This window comes from Heliangelus exortis, chromosome 13 (genome assembly GCF_036169615.1).
Source record: "Heliangelus exortis chromosome 13, bHelExo1.hap1, whole genome shotgun sequence".
NCBI lineage: Eukaryota > Metazoa > Chordata > Aves > Apodiformes > Trochilidae > Heliangelus > Heliangelus exortis.
Genome location: NC_092434.1, coordinates 14,020,222 through 14,036,681, shown reverse-complemented (window position 1 = coordinate 14,036,681; position 16,460 = coordinate 14,020,222). Strand labels below are relative to the sequence as shown.

The following is a 16,460-nucleotide window of genomic DNA, read 5'->3' as shown; positions in this document are numbered from 1 at the left end:
AACACCTTACAATTAGGGCTAATACAATCGCCTGGAATTGTAATTTGGCATTTCTATGTTAATATTGCAGGAGGAGTATGTATTTAAAGCATGCAAATAAATACTTCTTAGTAGTCTCTAAATATTCTAAGCATTTCTGTTATAAATGGCAAAATAACAGTACTTTCTATTTGTTTAAAAGCACTGCTTTTTCTGTACTTATGGCTTGAACAGTATGATTAACAATGAAATTGCATTATTTTGCATAAAACATACATCTTACTTTTAAACCCATCGCCAGTAAAGATGTGTATTTTCTACTTACACATTTAAATTCTGTGATCATATTCACATTTACCTCTATTAACATATAAAAGACTTGAGGAAAAATAGGAATACTTTTTTTTATTAGATAAACAGTGATACCCCTCATCTTTCAAATGAATGAAAGCTTGACACTAAATTTAATCAAGGTGACAAAGGATCATACAGGTTAGCTCTTTATGCCCTGTTCTTGAACAGTCCATCTCTCCTGCACTTACAGAGCCAAATACTGCCCTTTAACAAAAGAGATCAACATGCAAAGTGCTTGTTTCTTTTTGCTGGGTCACTTGTGCCATTACTGCTCTGTACCAATTTCTGTCATCAGACCAACACATTAAAGACCCTATTAACAAACTCTGCTTCGCAAACTAAAAAGCGAATGAATTGTCATTATTTCTGAGGAATACATTGGGATCATGAGGCATAAAACCACTTGGCTGTCATGCACAGAGACACACAGCACAAACTCTTCAAGGCAAAAATTATATTCACATATTCTATCACACCTGTCACACTATCAACACATTTTAAATGATAGATAATGGCCAACCTGATCATAATGAATGGCTTTCGGGAAGCCAGAAGCACAACATTGGAATTAAACTTATTTTGGACTGAAGGACAAATTTCAAGGCTTTACTGCACAGGCAAGAATGTTCTACCTCTAGCAACAACTTGAAATTTGGGTGGAAGGAAGAAAAAAGCATGCTGTAATTGTTGGAGGACCTGCTTGGTCCCCATTCTCCCCATTTGCTTCTTTTTTTTTTTTTTCTCTCCTTCTAATGAGATCCCACTCAATTCAGAAGCACTTCTCTTATTTGTCTGAGATATCCAGACCTTAAAATCTGGGTGTCCTGACTTCCCTCATCATCACTGAAGTACATGATGCCACTGCACATGCACTGTCTACACATCCCTTGGGGACTTTCTGCACAGACCCCATTGAGCCACAAGGAATGGAAGCAATGTACCTGATGGCCATCATACAGCATCAATTTACTTGTGATTCTGAGAAGGTTAAAGTTTCTCTGCAGGTTTTCAATTGTAGAAGAGGGGGAAAATATTGCCCCAGGATGGAGGTGTTTTGTGAAGATAAACTTAAGAAATAGTAAGAGATGAACAGATACACTAAGAAGCCACAGGTAAGTACACTGTATAAGAAATACTTCAGTAACTTGACATATTAAAAACATTTCAGGAAAGACTGACCACTATCTACAGATTATTATAATAGAGTTTAGGCTAGAATGCCACAAAGAACTCTGTTATGTACTGTTATCAACTTGCAATAGTCAAGTGATGATGAGTTTCCTAATGTAACAGTTTCTGGAGTTAAGAAATTGAATCAGGTTTCAATTCCTATTTGCAACAATACTGGAGAAAAGCTCATGGAACATAAATTGCAAATATGAATACTGATGATGCAAAAAAAGAAGAATATTCATGTTGCAAAAAATACCAGAAGAACAATAAAGCTGCTTTAAAACCAAAACCCAAAAAACAGCAACTTCAAACAGCCCCAAACAGCAATCAAAAAACCCCAAAACCAATACCCTATGAGTCTGTACTAATGTAAGTAAAAGAATTTCAACTCTTTCGATGTTAAATATAAGGCTAGGAAATCAAACCACTGGTAGCACCCATAATCTGCTTTTATCTCATTTTTGTCTGTAGAAATTCTTTCCATAAACACTCCCAATTCAACCCAGATCACTACTGTCCATATTGCTGTACCACAGGACTATTTTTCAGACACCTGTGACATAAGTTCATGTAATTAAACACAGTGCATACCAGAAGGCTTCCAAGCTTGACAACACAGAAGCTTAATGACTTCTGGTTTAAGAAATGAGTGAAATTTGTACAAACTAACATTTGTCAGCCTGATTAAAAGCAAGGAGCCACAGAACTGATTCAACCCATCTATTCTAAAGGACTGACAAAGGAATAGCTGACAACTGGGGAACTGAACTGCCTCTTGGTCTTACTTCCCATCAGGTCAGTTCCATTACACTCAGCAAATATGAAACCTGAAATAACAAATTTAGTAAAATTTGCCTTTTGGCTGGATAGGAGACAGACATGGCATTTTTTTGAACTTCACAGTACAGCGGTACGTAAAGAATTTGTTTTGTACATTTCAGAAAAACTTCAGGCTTACAAAAGCAGTTTCAAAATGATCAGAGCTTTGGCATAATTTCCATTGTTGTATTGGATGCTAAAATATGCCATATATTAAATATTCTAAATCTGTCTCATTGAAACACATTACCTTAGACAAATGCTCTTTATTTTTCTACAAACAAACAAACAAACAAGTTCATTAGAAATTTCTATCTAAACTCTGACTCTAAATAAGCTTTCCAAAACACAGGGGTGGTCATTTCACTGTTGTTTACATGCACTGTTTATGATGAAGGCCCTAAGTAACTTCCTTCTACATTGTTTATTTGGATTATTTGTTCTGTTTCCATTCTGTGATTAGGTACATATATATATATGCACCATAGCACACTGTTCAATATTTTACCAACTGCAGTTGTTTGCCATCACATGATGTAGATATCAATGAATTATTTCCTTTGAGCACAAGAGCCTCATTACCTGCTGCAACATCATCATTTATATTGGAAGTAAATGTAGAATAAAATCAGAAGAGAATAAAGCTAAATACAAATTGTTTCCAGATCTACAAGCTGTTGTTTAATTAATTTGCATAAACCTATCCTTTTGTATGCAGCCTTCAGTCAGTCCTTTCCAAACACAGATGGATGTTTCAGGAGGCCTACAGCTTGGAGACAACCTTTGGAAAAGCTTCTTACCCACCCTGAGTGCACATTCAGTATTAATAGAATTCCAATCACAAAGTTGCTTAAAATTACTGTTCACTTTTTGGAGATGAAAAGTGATCTTTACCTCCATTTTTCTCTTAAAGGCATGTACAGTTTAACATTATCATTCAATGGTAAGAGCCAGTCAAATAAATTTTTGCACTCAAAACAGAGGACACAGCCTGCAGCATAAGTGGGAGGTTTTGCTTTCACTGCAATATTTTGCCATTACAGACTGGGGTCTCTCCACCAAGTTATATGCAGAAGTTTCAGCAATTTCAATGTCTGTACAAATACACACAAATCTGACCCTGAATTTAATGCTATGGGATGTTTGATTTCAAGAAAATTTCAAGCCTTAAAACAGAATCAGCAAAATGTTTTAATCAGGTACCTCTTCAAGTATTCACTACATTAAATACCAGTTGCCTGGGGGTTATGAAATAATACTAAAAACTTTATAATCATTCATTGATTTAGTTTTCAGCACAGTATATCATTTGAATCCAATGGGAACATAAAGAGCTATTTGTGAGGTCAACCACAGTACAGACAGAGGCTGACATGATATCGATGGCAAGGTGGAAAGAAATTGCCAAATACAGCAGATCAATACCTCGTTTCACTGTTACAGCCTTCTGGAGACATAAAATATATATCTTTACAGCTACGAAAATAATAATAATGGAAGTGGGAGATAAATGCTTCCCTCAAGGTAAACTATTTGATTAGCTGAGGGCAAAGGTGACAACAGCAGTTATACTAAAGTAACTTTACTGCCTTAAATAAAAATGGTGGGATGAGCAGCAGATAAAAGGGCAAAATGAAACTAAACAAGTTCCAGGAAATAAAGATGTAATTCTTTTCCAAAGTAGTGCAGCATGCACACAAAGGCAAAAATAATAATCTAAATAAGATAGTTTCCTCCCATAATTAGACTCCACTAACTAAAAAAACCAAACTGTTTTGAAATTATGGCACTATCATTTCCTATCCAGAAGGCTTCAAAGACATCTTTAATCTCTCCTATACTTGAAATCCAAAAAAATACTCAGTTTTGCACTGCAGCAGTCAACTTAATGGAGTACAGTAATATACTTCAGTGCTTTTTAGTCTTAAATGAAGGGAAGTCTATCATCTGATATTTTGCATGCTCTTGGTCATTAAAGGTTAATTAACTAATTTAAGAAACTGACTGATTATTAAAAGCACGAGAGCCCAAACCTGCTTCAGCTGAAGGCTGAGTTTGGATTACTGATTGCACTGGAAACAGAAATAAAGCCCAAGGAATCCACTGTTTGGCCTGTTTAGTTTTCACTAAGCTGGGTCAGGTGAAACTGAATCCTCCCTGCTGTAAAAGGAAGAAGTGCAGTAATTACTCCTCAAAAGTTTTCCAAATCTATAAAGAGAAGGTAGGCCCTATAGGACCTCCAGCAGGGACATGTCATTAGAGCTTCATTTCAAAAAATAGTAATTTCCATCAGAAACTTATAAGATTATGAAGTTTAGAACTAGAAGACAACAGGGTCTCCATGACCTACACCTGTGAGTACCTGACTTTCTGAAATTGAATCACCTGCTAACAACTTGAAAAAGATTTTTCATAAGAAATTTGTTCACTCAAAACCACATGAAGTTTAGTTTTTTACAGAAAATAGGAAGGACTTCCACAATATACTCTCCCTCATTTTTTTCCAGACACCGTAAGGTACAGAAATATTTAAAAAACAATGTAAATAACTATGACCACATTTTCAGACACTACAGATCCAACACTGCTTTGTCATTGTTTTATTTGCCTCAGTGTTGCTGTTTAAGAACATACTCACGTTTAGTAACAGTCTAGTTGCAAATTTACTTAGACAAAACACAGAGTTTTGCATTTTGGGCTAGTAAATAAGCAACCAGTTCTGCAGTTAGTCCCTCTTGTAGGACATTACTGATGTCTCATAAGCTGGCAGGGTACCTCTGGCTGTTGTGGTAGGAAAAGTCCATTGCTAATGGAACAATCTCACACAGCCATGTCTGAAGAGCTACTGTGTACCTGTAATAAGTATTATGCTTCTGGCATGCAACCAAGCCAAGATTTTAGTTGGCTAGAGGCTACACAAGTAACAGACACAAGCTTACAGTCTTAACACACAAGACTATGAAAAAATAAATGGACATTGGGGAGGAGGGGAAAAAAAAAAAAAAAAAAAAAAATAGAATGAGACAACTTCCCAAGTGTGCATATTTGGATTTAGAATTTGCACTGCTCCCATACCAGTCTCATGCTGTGGATCACAAGAATCAAAACCATTTGAAGACCTTTAGAGCCCTGGCATTTGACTTTTTACACCACTTTCATACACAACAGCATTACAGGCCACAATCAGCACAACATCAGTGTTTCCAGTATCCATGCTCCTTAAGCCCTTAGCTCCAACATCTTGTAAGATTCGAATACGTGAAGCATAGATCTGTTATTATTTACAGCAAAAACAAGAGACAGAATGTAAAACAACACATTTAATAAATCTACAGAGCCTAAAGTACCAAAATAATTCAGAGCAGCAAGACAGACACACACTTCTTAGTGAAGTGGATGATGTTCTCTGGTTAAAACAAAAAGACAACCCAGGGCCAGAGGTAAGAGTGAGAATGCACTCTTGCAAAGGAAGCTCCTATCATCATCAATATAAAGGCTTTAAATCACAAAAAATAAACCATCTAATAGTCTGTATTCAATAGTAAGTAGAACAGGAGGACACAGACTGATTTGGATTAACACATTTTCAGTTATAACAAGTAATTTTACAGAGGATTAGTATCTTGATGGTCTGATCAATACCAGGCACTGCTGCTATTACAGATGAAGAGAAAATTACCCCTCCAGTAATAAAGTGTGTATGTCTTGGTTCTCCTTCATTTGTTGAGTCCATTACTGTAATGGTTCCAGCATTAGCAGCTGAGACAATTTAAGCAGCAGGAATGTGATGAATTTAAAAGCAAGGAACATTCACCACTCGTTCTTTCTTGTATTTTATTCTGCATATGCAAGGCTTCTACCTGACCATTGCCAATATAAAAATCATGTGTTATGTGACTATCAACACTATTTCTTAATTATGGTCTCATTAATAACAGGGAGGGCCAATAATGTGACTACTACAAAAATTGCCACTGGCATATTGGCTGCTGATTCTGCTAAAACCTGCACACCATTTACCTACACAGAAATATGAGATGACAAGAAGCTTATTTAACAGCATCTAAGCTGTTTCATTAACTTTAAATTTCCCAAATATATCTTCTGAAACAATCTATTTAATTCACCAATTATAAAATTTTGTGGTTTTATATCTTAAGAGGCAGAATAATAAAAGGAAACAAGAAATTAACTTTGTATTTAAAAATTATGATAAGACAATGTTAAATTTCGTTTACTTTGTTGCATGGTGTGGGTGACACTTTTCATCTTTAAAATCATTGCCCCGCTCTTAAGTGCTCTGAGAATATTTGCCTGCTTTTCCCTAATTATTTCTGTGTTGAAGAAAACTATTTTATCTCAAATATATATTATTTTCTACCTAGCAAAAATGAAGAAGATAGAGGAAAAAAGACTTCTAATTGAAATCTCAGCCACAACACTGTATTACCACCTTTTCCCCCATGTAAATAAGAAATACAAAGCTTTGTATTATTTAAAGCTTAATATTTCCTTGCCACTTCATCTAACATGTCTCACAAATGTCAAATTGCACATGAATATCTTTATAAAAGCCCTTGTGAATATTCAGATATGTGCATATTGATGCACTTATTATTTGTGTAGCAATAACTTTACTGGATTTAGGTCCCAGAAGTGATGGGAGTTGTACAAAAATAACAGTAATGTCTGTGGAATATATTCTCTGTATTTAGTTCTGTTTTCACAGTAATGTGAATTAGCATAAATACCTACACAACATAATTATGAATTGGGCTTACCAGTCTCTTCCAAAGACTCATCAGTGCAATCTTTTTAAAAGTAAAAGAAAATAATACTCCAGACTAGCTGAGCATCCTATCTTTCAGATGGTGATGACACAGAGGAGCAAGAGGAAGCATATAAAGGTAGTTACTAGGACTTGGCATCTGTCACACTGAACATCACTCAAAACAAAAGTTTGAGTAAGCAAATCTTGAGAACAGCCTTACAGAGATGAACATTTTTAACCTGTGAATACTCATCAAGATAATAAACATTCTAAAAGCAAAACAGCTTTCTTTCAGATGTTAAAATGAGTAAATATGTAAACTTAAAAAAAAGTTTGGTTTCACTTTATGTGTGTACCTTTTCTTCACCCAGTAAAGGGAAGTCTACTGCAAGCTCGCCAAAACTCTGACCAAATGCCTAAAGAAAAAACAACCAAAACAAAACCAAACTGCAGCAATTTAAACAAGTAGAACAAACACAAACAAGGAAAACAAATTAGAAACAACCACACCACCAGTGAACTGTGCCATGAAAATGCCTTTCAGCTCACAAGTAAGATACCCACTAACAGGCCTGCTTTTTTTGCACAGAAGTAATATTTGCTATGAGAAAGACCAGAGAAGCTAACGGCACGAAAAATATCTAAAGATGTCTTTAGAAACTTAAGAATAGCTCTCCAGTCAGAGAAATAGTTCACAGGACATAAACATGGTGTTTTAGGATAGCTGAGTTATTAACTTCTGGTTCATCTTAACCAACTTTTTTCAGACTCTCTTTCCAGGAATGAATTTGCATCCTCCTTCTCTTGGAGTTGGAGCACCAAATACTCTAACAAAGAATTTCATCTCTGCTCCTCAATCTTACCCAATCCATTTGAGTGATCTGCAAAGTAGAAAATGGGCGAATGGCTGCACTGAACCCTAAAGAATTTCCACTGCTTGGAACAGTAACCTTCTATAACAGCATAAATCAAAACTCGCTATGCACATAAAAATTTGAGATAAAACAGTTTATCACATACAAGAAACACACTGCATAATTACAGAGCAAAAGCCAATCACTGGGCTTCTGATAGAAGTTAACTGTACATGATTATAAAGTAAAACAAGAACTTTTATTCAGGTTTAATTCCTCAGAACAGAGACATTGTCAGGAGATACCCAATCCAAACCAGCTTCTCCATACAACCAGTTTGCTCTCATTAGTAGGTCTCATGAATCTTATTCACACCTTTAAATTCTCTATGTGGATCTCTTCTTAATTTTCATTCTTCTCTGTGCACCAACATCATCTGGGCGTGTCCACAGTACTATTTTTTCATCCTAGCTTCCTTAAGTTTGTCTTATACATTGTTCCTGTTATCTCTTCAAATACCTACCCTCCTACAACTTTTGTCAGTGCAGTTCAAAATTCCACCCTCTTATAGCTTCACACATATCCTTGAATAATTATCTTATCAATGGCAATTATTCTCCTAAAGGTAATGATTCCTCAATCTGTTCATGATATATTGCAAAGACAAAAGCTTAACCCAGCCTTGGCTGAAGAGCACAAATATACAGGATTAAGAAGAGAGGTACAGGTTGGTTTGTTTCCTGCAATGTAACTACACTGCATTGGATGAAATAGGATACACCTGCATGTGTTTTTATGAATACAGAAAGAGCAGAAAACAGATGAAACACTGAGTTTACTGTCCTTCAGCAACAGGAGATAGTAGAAGAACTAAGTGCAAAATTACCAGGTTGTCCTCAGTGTTGTGAAGAGTCTTACAACCTTGAACAGGCTTTAAACTTATTTTTCTTTTAAAATATTTAATTGCAAACTTAGGTCAGACCTTTTCCCTGCCCCTGTAGAGAAATACCTTCTAATGTTCAGCAGAAAATTAACAGCAATACCAAAACCAATGTTCTGCATGCAAAGACAGGTGCACCAGGTGACCATCTTAGGAAGCTTTTTATAAGTATACAGAAAGTTCCTTTCATCAACGTCATCAAAGCAACATGTGTTCTCAAATAAGCAACTTCAGGGTTTTCTGTAACACAGTTTTGCATACAAAATCAGTAGAAGTACAACAACCACCTAGAGTTTGTTAACTACTGTATAATGCAGCACCTAAAACAACAAAACATTTACCTGTTCCCTAAGGCAGACAGTGTAAACATATCTTTGATATAAGCACATAACAGTACTCCATCTAAACACATTATCAAGAAGAAACATTATAAAGCTAGGTTGTTCTAAGAGACTTTGAAATGTTTACTTGGGTCAGGCTTAGTGTAAAGACAACTTTTATATTTGAAAATAAACTTCCAGTTATGTAATGCATCATTTAAGAGTGTATTGACACATATTAATTTATACTTTTTCTCATGTAATACCGTAGAAGTCCGTTTTAAATTAAAACATCCCAGTCCAGACTGTGGAAAAAACGCCAAACTAATTGTATTATGAGCCATTGCTAAAGATGAACCCTGTTCTCCTCTCTCAAGGAAGAGGTGAATCCTCACCCTTCCCACGATTCTAAAGCACCAGTGTTGAGCCAGCCTGGCCACAGGCAGCCAGATCCCGGTCCCGTACCCTTGCTCCGGGCCCTGCGGTACCGGGACCGCTGCGCACGCGGGGCAGCTTAACCCGGGCCATGGGAAACCCGCGAGGGAGGGGCTGGATCCTGACAGGGAGAGACCGGGGGAGTGCGGAGGAGGGAAGCAGGAAAAGAAATGGGAATGTGCAGCGAAGGGGAGCAGGAGGGGACCTGGGGAAGTGCAGCGGGAGGGAGGAGAACTAGGGAATAGCAACAGAGGGGAAGGAAGAGAGGAACTGGGGAGGTGCAACGAGGGGAAGGAGGAAGGGAACTAGGGAAGTGCACCGGAGGGAAGCAGGAGGGGACCTGAGAAAATGCAAAGGGGTGAAGCAGGAGGGGACGTGGGGCAAGCGCCCCTTTCGAAGCCGCTGCAGGGACTGGGGAGCTCGGGGAGGTGCATGGGGCGCGGGAAGGCAGCCGCGGGGCTGAGTGAGCGGGGTGGAAGGAGAGGAAGCGCAGCTGCCCTTGCACAATAAACTCCACGTCGTGCTCGGAGTCCCCGCAGCCAGGGCTGCCCTCGGGCACTGTAGCTCCCGGAGCGCTCACCGACTCTCTCCCCCTCCCAGCCCCACGCTGAGCAGAGCCGCTGAGAAGAGAAGGGGCTATGGGGGACAGAGCGGGGAGCAAAGCCGAGGTACCTTCAGTTCTTTCTCCCGCTCCCCTGCTCTCCTCTTCATGGTGCCGCCTCAGCGGCGGGCGGGACACGCGCGACCCCTTCTTCTTCCTCCTCGCGCTGGCCCCGCACCCGCGCGGAGCTTCCAGAAACTACGATTCCCAGCACGCGCCGGGTGGTGGGAAGCAGGTGGGGAAAATGAGCTCCCTGCAGGCCCCGCCCCGAACTACAACTCCCGGCAGGCAGCGGGGCCGCCCCCGTCCTCGGAAGTGGAAGGGCTCGGGTAGCAACGGCAGCAGTCGCTAAAGAGGCTGCTGAGAGGAGGCGTAGGGCTGGCAGGGAGCTGTGAGTACGGGAGGAGCCGCTTCTCCTCTGGGGCACGGCGTGTGTTTGGGGGGAAATGACTGGAGTTAGGCAGGGGGATGTGGTACCGTGTTCGCCAGCCGAGTGCAGCCCAGCCCGGGGAGCGGGGGCCGCAGAGGAGCGGGGCTGGCGGGGGTGGGTGCTCTCCCGCATTGAAGGGGCTGCGCTCCCGAAGCGTTGGCTCCGGACCTGTGAGGCTGCCTCCCTCGCAGCTTGGTGCCCCTGGGAAAAGGCAGGGTGCTTCGTCACCGTTTGTAAAAGCTCTGCCCAGCTGCGGTCTCTCCAGTGCGCCTGCAAAGGCCGCTCGCTCCAGCGGGGGCTCCGCTCCTTGCGCGCGGGGAGCGCGCGAGTTCCTTTGTGAGGCAAACGCCGCCTTTCCCCGGCCCCTTCAGTCGTGTAAATGGCTGTCGAAAGTGACAGAGCTGAAGAAAAACTGGGAAAGCACTTAAAAATATAAATATATTGAAGGCAAGGCAGGGTTGTGCTGGGTTTTTTGTGTTGCAGCGGGGCTCGCAGATCTGGGAGCTGTTTCTTCCCTCAGCCTGCAGCGGGATGTGGTGAGCGCCTCGCCTCACACCTGAGCTGCCTGATCGCTTTGTTTTCCCCTTTCCATCTCCTAAAACAACGCTGTAACAGGTGATGTTGGAAAGAGGAGACGTGTGTATACTCCCACCGTGTATTAAATGAAATAATTTTAGATGACGAGGCCAATAGAGGGCAAACGCTTCTCTGTAAGTCGCCAACAGGAGGAATGTGGGCTGGAAACACTTTGTGATAGGCTACAGCAGCTGGGTGGTCTCTCTCTCTCTCTTTAAATTCCACCAGAGAAGTGGGGTAGGATTTTGTGAGAAAAACATCACCTTGGCCACAGCCAAGATCCTTGAAGTTCTAATTTCTTGTTGAACGATTTTTAGTGTTTGAATTTACCTCAGAAATTGTCCCTTCTATCCCCCTGGCTGAGAACTTCTGTAGATTTGAGTGAGCACTCCTCTGTTCTGCTACATTGGAAGGCTGTTGGGAGTACAGTGCTCCTCTGTGTTTTATACAAGAGTTTGTAGGTAAAGTGTGCACTTCAATACTTCAGTATCTGTGCTCAAAACTGTCCAGTCTTGAATAACACTGCAAACTTCTATACATTTTTTTTTCCTAGTAATTTGTCGTATAAATGCGCACATGACAGTGTTGATAGTAAGTTCTGTAAGTAGTGCAACATATTAGAAAGTTGTGTTTAATTTAACTTCAGTAATTCTATACAAAGTTGTTGATTATACCAAAATTGGAGTTCTCCAAGGTTAATTCCAGAGATATGGAAAATTTTCATCACTTTCTATGCAAAGTACTTTTATTTCTATTTTTTATGAAAGGGAAGTGCTGAACTGTCCACAGTGTGACCTTTTTCAGAAATAAGAATTGCTTTAAGTTGTTGAGGTATAGTGGGGCATGTGGATCTGTCCAGATGCAAATATAAATTTATATTTCTTTTGCTTTATTACACTTTATCTTAGGAAATGCTGAAGTCTTAAGTACAATCACTTTTGTAGCAGTGTTGCTGTACAATTTTGTCAGATGGAATCTCTTTGGAAATGCTTTCAAAGAAGTAACTTGGAACTCTGGAGAAATCTCAAATGCTGTCAGAAATAATGCTGGAACTGTTGACTGCAAGGAAAATAATTTCATTTAAGTGTGATCGATGCTGAGGTAATATTTAAAAAGTAACAGTAACATATGTAACACATGATGGGCTGTTTAGAGTGTCCTCATAGAAGAAGCACAAGTGATAGCTGTTGGTGGTCATTAAAGAAACAGATGATTCTTGTGTTACTAATGAGACAAATATATTGCCAGGGCTAATTCTAAACTTGTAATCCTAAATTGTCTCCCTAAATCAGGAGGCAAGTTTCTACAATTTCTGTCTAAACCTACTCTTTTTTCTAAAAACGATTTTTTTTGTTTTTTTCTTTTCCTGTGTCTCAGAACAGAAAAGATGAATAATTAATTACTAACAGTTAATGAAAGTGAAATGACTCATTGTTCCTTTTACTTCTGATAATTTCATCTTTATAAGTTTTGGAACTTTAGATTTATAGATGCTTTATTTTGTCACTTGTCTTCAAGTCATGTCATATTACCAGTAAAAAACTGGCTTTTGTGTGCAGCCTTGCTGTGTTTGTTTGCTCACAACTTAAATATGTTTTTGCTGCAGCCAGTAGTGGGTTGCTACTGAAAAGAGGTGGGGTTTTTTTGTTTATTTGAGGGGAGAACACTTGTGGTGTTGTTTTTGATTTGTATGTTTGGTTTATATATTTTTTGTTATGAAGTAACACTTGTTGTGTTGGTTTTTTATTTATATGTTTGGTTTATATATTTTTCGTTATAAAGTTACGCTTTTTTCCTCCATGTTAAGAACAACAAGTAGATATCCATAACAAAGTTTCTTTAGCAAGTGAGAAATAGTGAAAAGCAGTAATGGTTGCCTATGTCTATTGTTGTGGTAGAGTTTTTGAAGCTTGGTTTTGGTAGATCACAAACATTGCAGAGTCATGCTGATAAAATATTTGTTTAGCTCTTGACCTCATCAAAATTTGCAAAAAAAAAAATCCCTTCATTTTGATTTGTGAAGATGAACTCCACCACACTTCAGCAAGACATAAAATGGTAGCATCTTCTCCTCGCTACCATTGTGAACCAAATCTGGATTGATCATAAAGAGATAAAGGTTTCTGTTTCACTTCATTCTCAGTTTCTGTAGTGATATTGATACAGTGGCATATTATAATGAATGAATTACAGTTATGAACCTAAGTCATAGCCTGTAGCTAGAGCTCCTTAGAAAAGTTACAAGACAAATTTTGGGGGATTTGTGTGAATAATACAAAAAACCCCAAACAGCCTGAGAACACTGAGGAGCTAAATTCCACTTTAGTATCTGTAATTAGAATAGTGCCATTGGTTACAATGGCTGCGTGCCTTGAACCTCAACAGCATGAAGTATTATTCTCCATTTCTGTGGCTGACAGCATTGAAACTGCAAACCTTATTGCTAATCTACAAAGGTAGATCTGTTCAGGCATTTCAGCACTCCTGACAAGGAAACATTTGTTCCACACAGAAGAAAAACATGATCAGCTTGTTATAAACAGTGCAAGTCGGAAATAATCCTTAACCCAAAATGTTAATGATGAAAACCCAAAAGATGAAAGCAAGATGGACTTGTTGGAAACCAGACATCCATCAATCTTTTTCATTCTTTTTGAACAAAACCATAAGGAGGCTTGCTTATGATAGAAGACTTTTCTGGAAGAAGGAAGGCAAATCTTCATGAGCAGTTTCGGTTATGATAAAATTAACAGATACTTTGTGGAATGTCTAAGAGTTGTGTTGTTTCACTTCTTTCCTCTGAGGCAGATCTGTGTTAACATCACTGTTAATTTCTCATTGCTTTCCTAGATGTTTTTGGGTTCACTAAGGATTTATATAATGAGAAGAGTGTAGTAATAGTGGGGGAAAAAGACTGTCCAAGGGACTTCATGTCTCTCTTTTTTTGCTATTTCAGCCTTATTTGACTATATGACTAATATCTAATTTTCTTTACTGGAAGAAAAGAAAGAAACAATAGTTCTTAACAAGTATCTTCATTATTACACTGGCACAATGAATGTACAACTTTCTCATATTAATACTTCCTTAACCTCACTTTGTCATGTAGCTAAGCTTTCTGTTGCTTCAAGAAAGAAATGTGTTCAGATTTATGAGAATCATTCATAGGAGATTCTCTGTCTTAAAAAATAATTTCTCTTATGACAATGATGGAAAAAAAGACTACAAAAATGGAAGGCAACATTGAAATCACTTCATAACTCCCAGCACCTCTGTTGCAAAGAATCCCGTTTGAAATGTGGAAGATGCCATTACTCATCTACTCCTTCATGCCTTAAGCTTTGACCTGTCCTAAAATGAGCAAACAATTTTAAAAAATAACACACACATCCCTCACAGATCCCCCTCCCATGTGCACTCAGTGATGCGGCCTTATGCCAACACTTGCTGAAGATGACAGAATTAGATCTTTATAAACCTGATTCTACAGACCTTAAGTAGAATCATTGCTATTGTGTAAGAAAGAATCCATATTTTATGCACTGATTGTCCTCTGAGTGTTGCAATTGAGACAGGACCATTTAGAGTAATATACCAGTCTGTTATTGAAGTGAATCTGCCATTACTTTTTCCTTCATTTTATATCATGTATTGCAGTTCATTCTAGGGTCTCAGTTTAAATTGGAGAAGAATTTAATTTGAATTTTGTTATCCATAGGTAAGCCATGTCTGTTCCAGCTGATGAAACTGTGGGGGATCTGCCTGTGAGAGATGTAGGTCTAACTGTAACTAGAGCTGGAGGATTACAAGGTTTGTACCAGCTGCTATTTATTATAGTTACAGGCTTCTTTAGTTTCTTTCTAAAAATGTTTCTGACATTCCCACTCACAAAATGAAGTCTGAATGCCATTCAAAATCTGGGTTGAATTCTGAAGGATGTCATGACCTGTTCTGTGCTCATTTTGCTTGTTATAAGAAGGGAGTTGCTGTGAGATGCAAAAACCTAAAATCTCATTGAGCTGTAATGCTCATCCTTCCAGAGTGAAACAGGGTTTTTTGGCTGTATTGAGCGCAAGGCCAGACCCATAAAGAAAATGGAAATCAAAAGTACTATGCAATTATGGGATGTTATTCAGGGGCTATTAGAATGGAACAACTGAACTTAGTCTGGAATTTGAGTAAATTTAAGGAATTATGATTTGATCTTTTCCAGCTTCCAGAGAGTATAAAAACTTTGAAACAGATTAGAAAGCATCTCTCTGGTAATGATCATCTAATTATTATTTTTTTAAGTAATATGTTTGACAGCACCCTGTTACTTGCAGACCTATTTCCTTTGTATTGTCTGGTAGGTAATCAGTTTGCTGTATCATTTCAATTACCTTTTTATCTGTAAGGAGAAGAGGAAAAAGGAAGTTAATCAATAAATCTGAAAAAAGTCTATCAACAGACTCATACAAGTGTAAAATATCAAATTACTTGAAAATTTCATTATTATTTTTCTGTATTACAAAACGAGTTAGATTATGGATTGCATGTTGGTGAGGGTACTGAAGGTAATTTAGAGTTGTCTGGGTTTGGGTAGAATCCTCAAGTGCCCATCCTGGGAAAGCCCGGCAGGCTGTGTCGCGCATCAGTCGGGAGGAGCTGGAAGACAGATTCCTTCGGTTGCGTGATGAGAACACCTTACTCAAGCAGCATGCAAACAAGCAAGAGGAGAAAATTAAAAGGTATGAGTTGTAATTTTTTTTTTTTTTTAGCTGGTAAGGTATCATTTTTGCCTTTTAGAGATTGTCAACACATTAAGAGTCACTGATTTCTCTCAGGACACTATTTAAAGCCCTACCAAAAAAAACCTCGTTGGAATTACTTTTTTTATTAATTTCTGATTATCTCTGGTTATGTGGGATATTTTTTGTGATGGACAGCATTACATCTCCAGTTAGGGAGGTACACCTCTACCCACCACTTCAGAGCTGGTACCTTGGGCAGCTGCTAGTACTAAGCACTAGCTGTGCTGAGTAGAAATACAACAGGTATTCTGGCAACTGAAGAAGACATCATAGAAGTCTTATTACTCACCAGAAATGTCTCCCTAGAATCAAACTGGCTTATACAGATACTGCCCCCCTTTTTTTTTCTTGTCTGTTCTCTAAGAATTTGACTAGCATCTAGCATTTCCTTTATCATCTAGTTAGCCTGTCTATA

At 38.6% G+C, this 16,460-nt stretch overlaps 2 protein-coding genes across 12 annotated transcripts in view; one reads left to right on the top strand and one right to left on the bottom strand.

Moving 5' to 3' along the window:
* Window positions 1-10,470, bottom strand: part of FTO (FTO alpha-ketoglutarate dependent dioxygenase) — a 220,233-nt gene extending 209,763 nt beyond the window's left edge. For all 3 annotated transcript variants that reach the window (XM_071756935.1, XM_071756936.1, XM_071756937.1), the window contains exon 1: window positions 10,318-10,470. In XM_071756935.1, the coding sequence (XP_071613036.1) occupies window positions 10,318-10,356 (39 nt within the window). In that variant the 5' untranslated portion in view covers window positions 10,357-10,470. The remainder of the gene's footprint in view (window positions 1-10,317) is intronic.
* Window positions 10,471-10,566: 96 nt separating this feature from the next.
* The window catches only part of RPGRIP1L (RPGRIP1 like), a 58,058-nt gene continuing 52,164 nt past the window's right edge, over window positions 10,567-16,460 (top strand). For 2 of the 9 annotated variants that reach the window (XM_071756930.1, XM_071756924.1), the window contains exons 1-3: window positions 11,831-12,353; window positions 14,971-15,062; window positions 15,838-15,982. In XM_071756930.1, the coding sequence (XP_071613031.1) occupies window positions 14,978-15,062; window positions 15,838-15,982 (230 nt within the window). In that variant the 5' untranslated portion in view covers window positions 11,831-12,353; window positions 14,971-14,977. Of the gene's footprint in view, window positions 10,642-11,822; window positions 12,354-14,970; window positions 15,063-15,837; window positions 15,983-16,460 lie in introns of those variants that run through there. The other 7 variants (XM_071756925.1, XM_071756926.1, XM_071756928.1 and 4 more) reach the window with 7 other exon arrangements.